The sequence below is a fragment of the Salvelinus namaycush genome, chromosome 2 (assembly GCF_016432855.1).
Source record: "Salvelinus namaycush isolate Seneca chromosome 2, SaNama_1.0, whole genome shotgun sequence".
In the NCBI taxonomy this organism is placed as follows: domain Eukaryota; kingdom Metazoa; phylum Chordata; class Actinopteri; order Salmoniformes; family Salmonidae; genus Salvelinus; species Salvelinus namaycush.
Window position 1 is genome coordinate 10581233 of NC_052308.1, and position 15483 is coordinate 10596715.

The window sequence follows — 15483 nt, forward strand, 5'->3', positions numbered from 1 at the left end:
GCAGTAGTCATCTTCCATCCACCATCACACTGCAGTAGTCATCTTCCATCTACCCATCACACTGCAGTAGTCATCTTCCATCCACCCATCACACTGCAGTAGTCATCTTCCATCCACCCATCACAGTGCAGTAGTCATCTTCCACCCACCCATCACAGTGCAGTAGTCATCTTCCATCCACCCATCACACTGTAGTAGTCACTTCCATCCACCCATCACACTGCAGTAGTCATCTTCCATCCACCATCACACTGCAGTAGTCATCTTCCATCCACCATCACACTGCAGTAGTCATCTTCCATCCACCATCACACTGCAGTAGTCATCTTCCATCCACCATCACACTGCAGTAGTCATCTTCCATCCACCCATCACACTGCAGTAGTCATCTTCCATCCACCCATCACACTGCAGTAGTCATCTTCCATCCACCCACCACACTGCAGTAGTCATCTTCCATCTACCCATCAGACTGCAGTAGTCATCTGGCATCTACCCATCACACTGCAGTAGTCATCTTCCACCCACCATCACACTGCAGTAGTCATTTCCATCCACCCATCACACTGCAGTAGTCATCTTCCACCCACCTACTCACACTGCAGTAGTCATCTTCCATCCACCCATCACACTGCAGTAGTCATCTTCCATCCACCCACCACACTGCAGTAGTCATCTTCCATCTACCCATCAGACTGCAGTAGTCATCTGGCATCTACCCATCACACTGGAGTATTCATCTTCCACCCACCCATCACACTGCAGTAGTCATCTTCCATCTACCCATCAGACTGCAGTAGTTCATCTGGCATCTACACATCACCACTGCAGTAGTCATCGTCCACCCACCCATCACACTGCAGTAGTCATCTTCCATCTACCCATCAGACTGCAGTAGTCATCTGGCAATCTACCCATCACACTGCAGTAGTCATCTTCCACCCACCCATTCACACTGCAGTAGTCATCTTCCATCTACCCATCAGACTGCAGTAGTCATCTGGCATCTACCCATCACACTGCAGTAGTCATCTTCCATCCACCCATCACAGTGCAGTAGTCATCTTCCACCCACCCATCACACTGCAGTAGTCATCTTCCATCCACCCATCACACTGCAGTAGTCATCTTCCATCCACCCATCACACTGCAGTAGTCATCTTCCACCCACCCATCACACTGCAGTAGTCATCTTCCATCCACCCATCACACTGCAGTAGTCATCTTCCATCTACCCACCCATCACAGTGCAGTAGTCATCTTCCATCTACCCATCAGACTGCAGTAGTCATCTTCCACCCACCCATCACACTGCAGTAGTCATCTTCCATCCACCCATCACACTGCAGTAGTCATCTTCCATCTACCCATCACACTGCAGTAGTCATCTTCCATCCACCCATCACACTGCAGTAGTCATCTTCCATCTACCCACCCATCACAGTGCAGTAGTCATCTTCCATCTACCCACCCATCACAGTGCAGTAGTCATCTTCCACCCACCCATCACACTGCAGTAGTCATCTTCCATCCACCCATCACACTGCAGTAGTCATCTTCCATCCACCCATCACACTGCAGTAGTCATCTTCCATCTACCCACCCATCACAGTGCAGTAGTCATCTTCCACCCACCCATCACACTGCAGTAGTCATCTTCCATCTACCCACCCATCACAGTGCAGTAGTCATCTTCCACCCACCCATCACACTGCAGTAGTCATCTTCCATCCACCATCACAGTGCAGTAGTCATCTTCCACCCACCCATCACACTGCAGTAGTCATCTTCCATCCACCCATCACACTGCAGTAGTCATCTTCCATCTACCCACCCATCACAGTGCAGTAGTCATCTTCCACCCACCCATCACACTGCAGTAGTCATCTTCCATCCACCCATCACACTGCAGTAGTCATCTTCCATCCACCCATCACACTGCAGTAGTCATCTTCCACTAACCCATCACACTGCAGTAGTCATCTTCCATCCACCCATCACACTGCAGTAGTCATCTTCCACCCACCCATCACACTGCAGTAGTCATCTTCCATCTACCCACCCATCACAGTGCAGTAGTCATCTTCCACCCACCCATCACACTGCAGTAGTCATCTTCCATCCACCCATCACACTGCAGTAGTCATCTTCCATCCACCCATCACACTGCAGTAGTCATCTTCCATCCACCCATCACACTGCAGTAGTCATCTTCCATCTACCCACCCATCACAGTGCAGTAGTCATCTTCCATCCACCCATCACACTGCAGTAGTCATCTTCCATCCACCCATCACACTGCAGTAGTCATCTTCCATCCACCATCACACTGCAGTAGTCATCTTCCATCCACCCATCACACTGCAGTAGTCATCTTCCATCCACCATCACACTGCAGTAGTCATCTTCCATCTACCCATCACACTGCAGTAGTCATCTTCCATCCACCATCACACTGCAGTAGTCATCTTCCATCTACCCATCACACTGCAGTAGTCATCTTCCATCCACCATCACACTGCAGTAGTCATCTTCCATCCACCCATCACACTGCAGTAGTCATCTTCCATCCACCCATCACACTGCAGTAGTCATCTTCCATCCACCCATCACACTGCAGTAGTCATCTTCCATCCACCCATCACACTGCAGTAGTCATCTTCCATCTACCCATCACACTGCAGTAGTCATCTTCCATCTACCCATCAGACTGCAGTAGTCATCTGGCATCTACCCATCACACTGCAGTAGTCATCTTCCACCCACCCATCACACTGCAGTAGTCATCTTCCATCTACCGATCAGACTGCAGTAGTCATCTGGCATCTACCCATCACACTGCAGTAGTCATCTTCCATCCACCCATCACAGTGCAGTAGTCATCTTCCACCCACCCATCACACTGCAGTAGTCATCTTCCATCCACCCATCACACTGCAGTAGTCATCTTCCATCCACCCATCACACTGCAGTAGTCATCTTCCATCTACCCACCCATCACAGTGCAGTAGTCATCTTCCATCTACCCATCAGACTGCAGTAGTCATCTTCCATCTACCCATCACATCACAGTGCAGTAGTCATCTTCCATCCACCCATCACACTGCAGTAGTCATCTTCCATCTACCCACCCATCACAGTGCAGTAGTCATCTTCCATCCACCCATCACACTGCAGTAGTCATCATCCACCCACCCATCACACTGCAGTAGTCATCTTCCATCCACCCATCAGACTGCAGTAGTCATCTTCCATCCACCCATCACACTGCAGTAGTCATCTTCCATCTACCCATCACACTGCAGTAGTCATCTTCCATCCACCCATCACAGTGCAGTAGTCATCTTCCACCCACCCATCACAGTGCAGTAGTCATCTTCCATCTACCCATCACACTGCAGTAGTCATCTTCCATCCACCCATCACACTGCAGTAGTCATCTTCCATCTACCCATCACACTGCAGTAGTCATCTTCCATCCACCCATCACACTGCAGTAGTCATCTTCCATCTACCCATCACACTGCAGTAGTCATCTTCCATCCACCCATCACACTGCAGTAGTCATCTTCCATCCACCCATCACACTGCAGTAGTCATCTTCCATCCACCCATCACACTGCAGTAGTCATCTTCCATCTACCCATCACACTGCAGTAGTCATCTTCCATCCACCCATCACACTGCAGTAGTCATCTTCCATCCACCCATCACACTGCAGTAGTCATCTTCCATCCACCCATCACACTGCAGTAGTCATCTTCCATCCACCCATCACAGTGCAGTAGTCATCTTCCACCCACCCATCACAGTGCAGTAGTCATCTTCCATCTACCCATCACACTGCAGTAGTCATCTTCCATCCACCCATCACACTGCAGTAGTCATCTTCCATCTACCCATCACACTGCAGTAGTCATCTTCCATCCACCCATCACACTGCAGTAGTCATCTTCCATCCACCCATCACACTGCAGTAGTCATCTTCCATCTACCCATCACACTGCAGTAGTCATCTTCCATCCACCCATCACACTGCAGTAGTCATCTTCCATCCACCCATCACAGTGCAGTAGTCATCTTCCACCCACCCATCACAGTGCAGTAGTCATCTTCCATCCACCCATCACACTGTAGTAGTCATCTTCCATCCACCCATCACACTGCAGTAGTCATCTTCCATCCACCATCACACTGCAGTAGTCATCTTCCATCCACCCATCACACTGCAGTAGTCATCTTCCATCCACCATCACACTGCAGTAGTCATCTTCCATCCACCCATCACACTGCAGTAGTCATCTTCCATCCACCCATCACACTGCAGTAGTCATCTTCCATCCACCCATCACACTGCAGTAGTCATCTTCCATCCACCCACCACACTGCAGTAGTCATCTTCCATCTACCCATCAGACTGCAGTAGTCATCTGGCATCTACCCATCACACTGCAGTAGTCATCTTCCACCCACCCATCACACTGCAGTAGTCATCTTCCATCCACCCATCACACTGCAGTAGTCATCTTCCACCCACCTATCACACTGCAGTAGTCATCTTCCATCCACCCATCACACTGCAGTAGTCATCTTCCATCCACCCACCACACTGCAGTAGTCATCTTCCATCTACCCATCAGACTGCAGTAGTCATCTGGCATCTACCCATCACACTGGAGTAGTCATCTTCCACCCACCCATCACACTGCAGTAGTCATCTTCCATCTACCCATCAGACTGCAGTAGTCATCTGGCATCTACCCATCACACTGCAGTAGTCATCTTCCACCCACCCATCACACTGCAGTAGTCATCTTCCATCTACCCATCAGACTGCAGTAGTCATCTGGCATCTACCCATCACACTGCAGTAGTCATCTTCCACCCACCCATCACACTGCAGTAGTCATCTTCCATCTACCCATCAGACTGCAGTAGTCATCTGGCATCTACCCATCACACTGCAGTAGTCATCTTCCATCCACCCATCACAGTGCAGTAGTCATCTTCCACCCACCCATCACACTGCAGTAGTCATCTTCCATCCACCCATCACACTGCAGTAGTCATCTTCCATCCACCCATCACACTGCAGTAGTCATCTTCCACCCACCCATCACACTGCAGTAGTCATCTTCCATCCACCCATCACACTGCAGTAGTCATCTTCCATCTACCCACCCATCACAGTGCAGTAGTCATCTTCCATCTACCCATCAGACTGCAGTAGTCATCTTCCACCCACCCATCACACTGCAGTAGTCATCTTCCATCCACCCATCACACTGCAGTAGTCATCTTCCATCTACCCATCAGACTGCAGTAGTCATCTTCCATCCACCCATCACACTGCAGTAGTCATCTTCCATCCACCCATCACACTGCAGTAGTCATCTTCCATCTACCCACCCATCACAGTGCAGTAGTCATCTTCCATCTACCCATCACACTGCAGTAGTCATCTTCCATCTACCCATCAGACTGCAGTAGTCATCTTCCACCCACCCATCACACTGCAGTAGTCATCTTCCATCCACCCATCACACTGCAGTAGTCATCTTCCATCTACCCACCCATCACAGTGCAGTAGTCATCTTCCATCTACCCATCACACTGCAGTAGTCATCTTCCATCCACCCATCACACTGCAGTAGTCATCTTCCATCTACCCATCACACTGCAGTAGTCATCTTCCACCCACCCATCACACTGCAGTAGTCATCTTCCATCCACCCATCACACTGCAGTAGTCATCTTCCATCCACCCATCACACTGCAGTAGTCATCTTCCATCCACCCATCACACTGCAGTAGTCATCTTCCATCCACCCATCACACTGCAGTAGTCATCTTCCATCCACCCATCACACTGCAGTAGTCATCTTCCATCTACCCATCACACTGCAGTAGTCATCTTCCATCTACCCATCAGACTGCAGTAGTCATCTGGCATCTACCCATCACACTGCAGTAGTCATCTTCCACCCACCCATCACACTGCAGTAGTCATCTTCCATCTACCCATCAGACTGCAGTAGTCATCTGGCATCTACCCATCACACTGCAGTAGTCATCTTCCATCCACCCATCACAGTGCAGTAGTCATCTTCCATCCACCCATCACACTGCAGTAGTCATCTTCCATCTACCCATCACACTGCAGTAGTCATCTTCCATCTACCCATCAGACTGCAGTAGTCATCTGGCATCTACCCATCACACTGCAGTAGTCATCTTCCACCCACCCATCACACTGCAGTAGTCATCTTCCATCTACCGATCAGACTGCAGTAGTCATCTGGCATCTACCCATCACACTGCAGTAGTCATCTTCCATCCACCCATCACAGTGCAGTAGTCATCTTCCACCCACCCATCACACTGCAGTAGTCATCTTCCATCCACCCATCACACTGCAGTAGTCATCTTCCATCCACCCATCACACTGCAGTAGTCATCTTCCATCTACCCACCCATCACAGTGCAGTAGTCATCTTCCATCTACCCATCAGACTGCAGTAGTCATCTTCCATCTACCCATCACATCACAGTGCAGTAGTCATCTTCCATCCACCCATCACACTGCAGTAGTCATCTTCCATCTACCCACCCATCACAGTGCAGTAGTCATCTTCCATCCACCCATCACACTGCAGTAGTCATCTTCCATCTACCCATCACACTGCAGTAGTCATCTTCCATCCACCCATCACACTGCAGTAGTCATCTTCCATCCACCCATCAGACTGCAGTAGTCATCTTCCATCCACCATCACACTGCAGTAGTCATCTTCCATCCACCCATCACACTGCAGTAGTCATCTTCCATCCACCATCACACTGCAGTAGTCATCTTCCATCCACCCATCACACTGCAGTAGTCATCTTCCATCCACCCATCACACTGCAGTAGTCATCTTCCATCCACCCATCACACTGCAGTAGTCATCTTCCATCTACCCATCAGACTGCAGTAGTCATCTGGCATCTACCCATCACACTGCAGTAGTCATCTTCCACCCACCCATCACACTGCAGTAGTCATCTTCCATCCACCCATCACACTGCAGTAGTCATCTTCCATCCACCCATCACACTGCAGTAGTCATCTTCCATCCACCCACCACACTGCAGTAGTCATCTTCCATCTACCCATCACACTGCAGTAGTCATCTTCCATCCACCCATCACACTGCAGTAGTCATCTTCCATCCACCCATCACACTGCAGTAGTCATCTTCCATCTACCCATCACACTGCAGTAGTCATCTTCCATCCACCCATCACACTGCAGTAGTCATCTTCCATCCACCCATCACACTGCAGTAGTCATCTTCCATCCACCCATCACACTGCAGTAGTCATCTTCCATCCACCCATCACACTGCAGTAGTCATCTTCCATCCACCCATCACAGTGCAGTAGTCATCTTCCACCCACCCATCACAGTGCAGTAGTCATCTTCCATCCACCCATCACACTGTAGTAGTCATCTTCCATCCACCCATCAGACTGCAGTAGTCATCTTCCATCCACCATCACACTGCAGTAGTCATCTTCCATCCACCCATCACACTGCAGTAGTCATCTTCCATCCACCATCACACTGCAGTAGTCATCTTCCATCCACCCATCACACTGCAGTAGTCATCTTCCATCCACCCATCACACTGCAGTAATCATCTTCCATCCACCCATCACACTGCAGTAGTCATCTTCCATCTACCCATCAGACTGCAGTAGTCATCTGGCATCTACCCATCACACTGCAGTAGTCATCTTCCACCCACCCATCACACTGCAGTAGTCATCTTCCATCCACCCATCACACTGCAGTAGTCATCTTCCATCCACCCATCACACTGCAGTAGTCATCTTCCATCCACCCACCACACTGCAGTAGTCATCTTCCATCTACCCATCAGACTGCAGTAGTCATCTGGCATCTACCCATCAGACTGCAGTAGTCATCTTCCACCCACCCATCACACTGCAGTAGTCATCTTCCATCTACCCATCAGACTGCAGTAGTCATCTGGCATCTACCCATCACACTGCAGTAGTCATCTTCCATCCACCCATCACACTGCAGTAGTCATCTTCCATCCACCCATCACACTGCAGTAGTCATCTTCCATCCACCCATCACACTGCAGTAGTCATCTTCCATCCACCCATCACAGTGCAGTAGTCATCTTCCACCCACCCATCACAGTGCAGTAGTCATCTTCCATCCACCCATCACACTGTAGTAGTCATCTTCCATCCACCCATCAGACTGCAGTAGTCATCTTCCATCCACCATCACACTGCAGTAGTCATCTTCCATCCACCCATCACACTGCAGTAGTCATCTTCCATCCACCATCACACTGCAGTAGTCATCTTCCATCCACCCATCACACTGCAGTAGTCATCTTCCATCCACCCATCACACTGCAGTAGTCATCTTCCATCCACCCATCACACTGCAGTAGTCATCTTCCATCTACCCATCAGACTGCAGTAGTCATCTGGCATCTACCCATCACACTGCAGTAGTCATCTTCCACCCACCCATCACACTGCAGTAGTCATCTTCCATCCACCCATCACACTGCAGTAGTCATCTTCCATCCACCCATCACACTGCAGTAGTCATCTTCCATCCACCCACCACACTGCAGTAGTCATCTTCCATCTACCCATCAGACTGCAGTAGTCATCTGGCATCTACCCATCAGACTGCAGTAGTCATCTTCCACCCACCCATCACACTGCAGTAGTCATCTTCCATCTACCCATCAGACTGCAGTAGTCATCTGGCATCTACCCATCACACTGCAGTAGTCATCTTCCACCCACCCATCACACTGCAGCAGTCATCTTCCATCTACCCATCAGACTGCAGTAGTCATCTGGCATCTACCCATCACACTGCAGTAGTCATCTTCCACCCACCCATCACACTGCAGTAGTCATCTTCCATCTACCTACCCATCAGACTGCAGTAGTCATCTTCCATCCACCCATCACACTGCAGTAGTCATCTTCCATCCATCCATCACAGTGCAGTAGTCATCTTCCATCTACCCATCACACTGCAGTAGTCATCTTCCATCCACCCATCATACTGCAGTAGTCATCTTCCATCCACCCATCACACTGCAGTAGTCATCTTCCATCCACCTAGCAGGGCGCACTAAATTGCCTTGCCTTAGATGGCCAGTGCCCAGTAGATGTGTGGAATGAGGTCTAGACACAACACAAGAATGCTCTACGGGGTCCTTAAATTCTGACATTTCTGTTCACCTGGATATGGTATAGTTTATTGTATTACCCAGGTTACTTTGTAATGTACTCAGTACTCAATACAACATATTAGGATGAGCTCAGAAGTCTAGGCAGATTTGAATTCTGTTGTTGTCTATATGCCACATTTTGTACAGTATGTGAATGAGTAGAATATGTGGATTAATAGCCAGAGACAATCCTCAGACTGCAGAGAGATAAAGGATCATCTTTCCACAGCCAGACAGCCTTTCATCCCAGGCACATGGACATACATTAGCTTAAGTGGCTAGTGTTGTGGCAGTACATCCTGGCTACTAAAGTAGAGCTCCTTCCCTGGTTGGCTAAAGGATCTCTCATCAATGAAGGTCAGGTTAAATCATGGGAGGTCAGGTAATGAGTATCTGTCTTGTCTTCAGCTGTCCTGTATATATACTACAGTAACACTAGAAGCCTGCTTAGGGAGTCTATTAGGTAAAGGTTAACTCTGCTCTCGAACCACTGTCCAAGATTATGGACTACTAACCTGGCCATTTTACATCCGCTACTCCTGTGAAGCATGAAACCGAAAGCGGTGGAGTGGACAGTTTGGAGGCAGACAGGATGTTGACGGTTCACCTCAGTGAGATCATTTTATTTACAATATTTACAGATGCAGGATGACTTGACCAATAAACTTAGTACAAAAATAACAAACTTGGCGGAACATAAAGACTTGGATGAATCAAAGATATTCTCTGCAACAATAAACTGTTCAGGCATTTAACTATGATGCCTCTCACTGGACACAGGTGAAGTTCCACTCTAGCTACCTGTTACCTGCCCAACGTATCTCCCAGGTGTAGCTCCACTCTAGCTACCTGTTATCTCCCAGCTGTAGCTCCACTCTAGCTACCTGTTATCTCCCAGCTGTAGCTCCACTCTAGCTACCTGTTATCACCCAGGTGTAGCTTCACTCTAGCTCCACTCTAGCTACCTGTTATCGCCCACGTGTAGCTCCACTCTAGCTACCTGTTACCTCTCAGGTGTAGCTCCACTCTAGCTACCTGTTATCGCCCAGGTGTAGCTTCACTCTAGCTCCACTCTAGCTACCTGTTATCGCCCACGTGTAGCTCCACTCTAGCTACTTGTTATCGCCCACGTGTAGCTCCACTCTAGCTACCTGTTATCGCCCACGTGTAGCTCCACTCTAGCTACCTGTTATCGCCCACGTGTAGCTCCATTCTAGCTACCTGTTACCTCTCAGGTGTAGCTTCACTCTAGCTCCACTCTAGCTACCTGTTATCGCCCACGTGTAGCTCCACTCTAGCTACCTGTTATCGCCCACGTGTAGCTCCACTCTAGCTACCTGTTATCGCCCACGTGTAGCTCCACTCTAGCTACCTGTTACCTCTCAGGTGTAGCTTCACTCTAGCTCCACTCTAGCTACCTGTTATCTCCCAGGTGTAGCTCCACTCTAGCTACCTGTTATTGCCCACGTGTAGCTCCACTCTAGCTACCTGTTACCTGCTATCTCCTAGGTGTAGCTCCACTCCAGCTACTGGTTACCTGCCCAACCTGCTATCTCCCAGATGTAGCTCCTGTAATGCCCAACGCAGGAGATGAGAAGCAGGTACAGGGGGTGAACAATTTAATATAGACGAACATGCAACGAGACAGTAACAGCGTCTGGACATAAACACGACACGACAAACAATGCTAATACAGAGAACAACACAGAGGAGCAGACATATATGCAGGGGTAATCAACAACGTGAGGGAGTCCAGGTGAGTCCAATGAACACAGCTGCGTGTAATGATGGTAACAGGTGCGTATGATGACGGGGGGAGTGGGAGCAGGCATGACAGTACCCCTCCTGCCCTCTAGGGGTGCCACCCGGCGACCCCCCTGGGCGAGCCGAATGATCCCGCTGCGGCGTAGAAGCCCCATAGGCTGGCTGAAGCATGATGTGGGATGGGAACCTGCCGAGCCAACCGAGGAAAGGAAACCTCTCGAGCCAGCTAGGGCGTGACAGCCCAACGAGCCAGCTTAGGCACCCCCAGTTCTATCGGTGGTGGCCCCCTGGACATAAACACGACACGACAAACAGTGCTACTACAGGGAACAACACAGAGGAGCAGACATATATGCAGGGGCAGTCAACAAAGTGAGGGAGTCCAGGTGAGTCCAATGAACACAGCTGCACGTATTGATTCTAACAGGTGCTGACGGGTATGATGACGGGTAGCCTGGCGCCCTTGAGCGCCAGGAAGGGGGAGCAGGAGCAGGCGTGACAGCTCCACTCGATCTACCTGTTACCTACCCAACCTGCTATCTCCCAGGTATAGCTCCACTCTAGCTACTTGTTAAAATCAAATCACATTTTATTTGTCACATGCTCTTACTGTGAAATGCTTACTTACAAGCCCTTAAACAACAACGCAGTTCAAGAAAGAGTTAAGAAAATATTTACTCAATAAACTAAAGTAAAACTAGCAAAATAAAAAATAAAAAGTAACACAATAAAAATAATGAGGCTATATACAAGGGGAGTCAATGTGCGGGGATACAGGTTAGACAAGTTATTTTGTAGTAGGTAGTAGCATGTAGGTAGGGGTAAAGTGACTATGCATAGATAATAAACAGCGAGTAACAGCAGTGTAAAAAACAAATGGGGGGGGGGGGGGGGGGGGGGTCAATGTAAATAGTCTGGGTGGCCATTTGATTAATTGTTCAGCAGTCTTATGGCTTGGGGGTAGAAGCTGCTAAGGAGCCTTTTGGTCCTAGACTTGGCACTCCGGTACCGATTTCCGTGCGGTAGCAGAGAGAACAGTCTATGACTTTGGTGACTGAAGTCTATGACCATTTTTTGGGGCCTTCCTCTGACACCGCCTAGTATATAGGTCCTGGATGGTAGGAGGCTTGGTCCCAGTGATGTACTGGGCCGTACGCACTACCCTCTGTAGCGCCTTACAGTCAGATGCCGAGCAGTTGCCATACCAGGTGGTGATGCAACCGGTCAGGATAATCTCGATGGTGCAGCTGTATAACTTTTTGAGGACCTGGGGACCCATGCATAATCTTTTCAGTCTCCTGAGGGGGAAAAGGTGTTGATGTGCCCTCTTCACGACTGTCTTTGCGTGTTTGGACCATGACAATTCGTTGGTGATGTGGACACCAAATAACTTGAAACTCTCGACCCGCTCCACTACAGCCCCATCGATGTTAATGGGGGCCTGTTCGGCCCGCCTTTTCCTGTAGTCCAAGATCAGCTCCTTTGTCTTGCTCACATTGAGGGAGAGGTTGTTGTCCTGGCACCACACTGTCTCTGACCTCCTCCCTATAGGCTGTCTCATCATTGTCGGTGATCAGGCCTACCACTGTTGTGTCGTCAGCAAACTTAATGATGGTGTTGGAGTCGTGTTTGACTACGCAGTCGTGGGTGAACAGGGCGTACAGGAGGGGACAAAGCACGCACCCCTGAAAGGCCCCAGTGTAGAGAATCAGCATGACAGATGTGTTCTTGCCTACCCTTACCACCTGGGGGCGGTCCGTCAGGAAGTCCAGGATCTAGTTGCAGAGGAAGGTGTTTAGTCTCATGGTCCTTAGCTTAGTGATGAGCTTTGTGTTGAACGCTGAGCTATAGTCAATGAACAGCATTCTTACATACTTTTGTCCAGGTGGGAAAAGGCAGTGTGGAGTGCAACTGAGATAGCATCAACTGTGGATCTGTTGGGGCGTTATGCGAATTGGAGTGGGTCTAGTGTTTCCGGGATAATGGTGTTGATGTGAGCCATGACCAGCCTTCCAAAGCACTTCATGGTTACCGACGTGAGTGCTACGGGGTGATAAACATTTAGGCAGGTTACCTTCGCTTCCTTGGGCACAGGGACTATGGTGGTCTGCTTGAAACATGTAGGTATTACAGACTCAGTCAGGGAGAGGTTGAAAATGTCAGTGAAGACACTTGCCAGTTGATCCACGCATGCTTTGAGTACACATCCTGGTAATCCATCTGGCCCCGCAGCTTTGTGAATGTTGACCTGTTTAAAGGTCTTGCTCACATCGGCTACCAAAGAGCGTGATCACACAGTCATCCGGAACGGCTGGTGCTCTCATGCGTGCTTCAGTGTTGCTTGCCTTGAAACGAGCATAAAAGGCATTTCGCTTGTCTGGTAGGCTCGCGTTACTGGGCATCTTGTGGCTGGGTTTCCCTTTGTAGTCTGTAATAGTTTTCAAGCCCTGCCGCATCCGACGAGCATCAGAGCCGGTGTAGTAGGATACTTGTTACCTGCCCAACCTGCAATCTCCCAGGTGTCGCTCCACTCTAGCTACCTGTTACCTGCCCAACCTGCTATCTCTCAGGTAGTCCTCTTGTCAGTAAACAGAATGCGCAACTCCAACCAATGTTCTCATTTGTTTCATGCGCTTCGTGGAAACTCCTCGGACATAAGTGTAAATCATAGTTATATCTCTATGCCTAAGACCTCACATTATAGTCAATGGGTGGCATCATTGAGGGACATTGGGGCCCTGCCTGGAAATGAAACAAGGGAAAAGACTGGGGAGAAGGATAGCTCTTACCCTGAGGGCCTCAATGACCAGGTCACGGGCCTCCAGCTCTCCTTCCAGAACACTGAACAGCATCAGCAGCTCTGGGTTGCTCAGGCTCTCCATGTTCATCTGGGACTCCTATGGGCATGCCGGGGAGAGGAGCTGGGTCAGTACCATGACATACACTGTCAATACATTATAATATACCAACACGGAAGTTATGTGCATGAGATGAAAATGTTTTTTTTTTGCTTTGTGTATGAACAAGATATTTGGATATGATGGCCAATACTAGAGGTCGACCGATTAATCGGAATGGCCGATTAATTAGGGCCGATTTCAAGTTTTCATAACAATCGTAAATCGGTATTTTTGGATGCCGATTTGCACGTTTTTTTTTTACACCTTTATTTAACTAGGCAAGTCAGTTAAGAACACATTCTTATTTTCAATGACGGCCTAGGAACGGTGGGTTAACTGCCTTGTTCAGGGACAGAACGACAGATTTTTACCTTGTCAGCTCGGGGATTCAATCTTGCAACCTTACAGGTAACTAGTCCAACGCTCTAACCACCTGTTTACATTGCACTCCACGAGGAGCCTGCCTGTTACACAAATGCAGTAAGAAGCCAAGGTAAGTTGCTAGCTAGCATTAAATGTATCTTATAAAAAAACAATCAATAAATCATAATCACTAGTTAACTACACATGGTTGATGATATTACTAGTTTATCTAGCGTGTCCTGCGTTGCATATAATCGATGTGCATTCGCGAAAAAGGACTGTCGTTGCTCCAACGTGTACCTAACCATAAACATCAATGCCTTTCTTAAAATCAATACACAAGTATATATTTTTAAACCTGCATATTTAGTTAATATTGCCTGCTAACATCAATTTCTTTTAACTAGGGAAATGGTGTCACTTCTCTTGCAACAGAGTCAGGGTATATGCAGCAGTTTGGGCCGCCTGGCTCGTTGCGAACTGTGTGAAGACTATTTCTTCCTAACAAAGACAGCCAACTTCGCCAAACGGGGGATGATTTAACAAAAGCGCATTTGCGAAAAAAGCACAATCGTTGCACGACTGTACCTAACTATAAACATCAATGCCTTGCTTAAAATCAATACACAGAAGTATATATTTTTAAACCTGCATATTTAGCTAAAAGAAATCCAGGCTAGCAGGCAATATTAACCAGGTGAAATTGTGTCACTTCTCTTGCATTCGTTGCACGCAGAGTTAGGGTATATGCAACAGTTTAGGCCGCCTGGCTCGTTGCGAACTAATTTGCCAGAATTTTACGTAATTATGACATAACATTGAAGGTTGTGCAATGTAACAGGAATATTTAGACTGATGGATGCCACCCGTTAGATAAAATACGTAACGGTTCTGTATTTCACTGAAAGAATAAACGTTTTGTTTTCGAGATGATAGTTTCCGGATTCGACCATATTAATGACCTAAGGCTCGTATTTCTGTGTGTTACTATGTTATAATTAAGTCTATGATTTGATAGAGCAGTCTGACTGAGCGATGGTAGGCACCAGCAAGCTCGTAAGCATTCATTCAAACGGCACTTTCGTGCGTTTTGCCAGCACCTCTTCGCTGTGCTTCAAGCAATGCGCTGTTTATGACTTCAAGCCTATCAACTCCCGAGATTAGGCTGGTGTAAC

The 15483-nt window shown here is 48.5% G+C and overlaps 1 protein-coding gene across 1 annotated transcript in view; it reads right to left on the minus strand.

Moving 5' to 3' along the window:
• The window catches only part of LOC120024379 (CTTNBP2 N-terminal-like protein), a 25292-nt gene extending 11359 nt beyond the window's left edge, over nucleotides 1-13933 (minus strand). Inside the window, exon 1 of the mRNA XM_038968614.1 lies at nucleotides 13835-13933. Coding sequence (XP_038824542.1) covers nucleotides 13835-13933 — 99 coding nt within the window. The remainder of the gene's footprint in view (nucleotides 1-13834) is intronic.
• Nucleotides 13934-15483: the final 1550 nt, after the last annotated feature.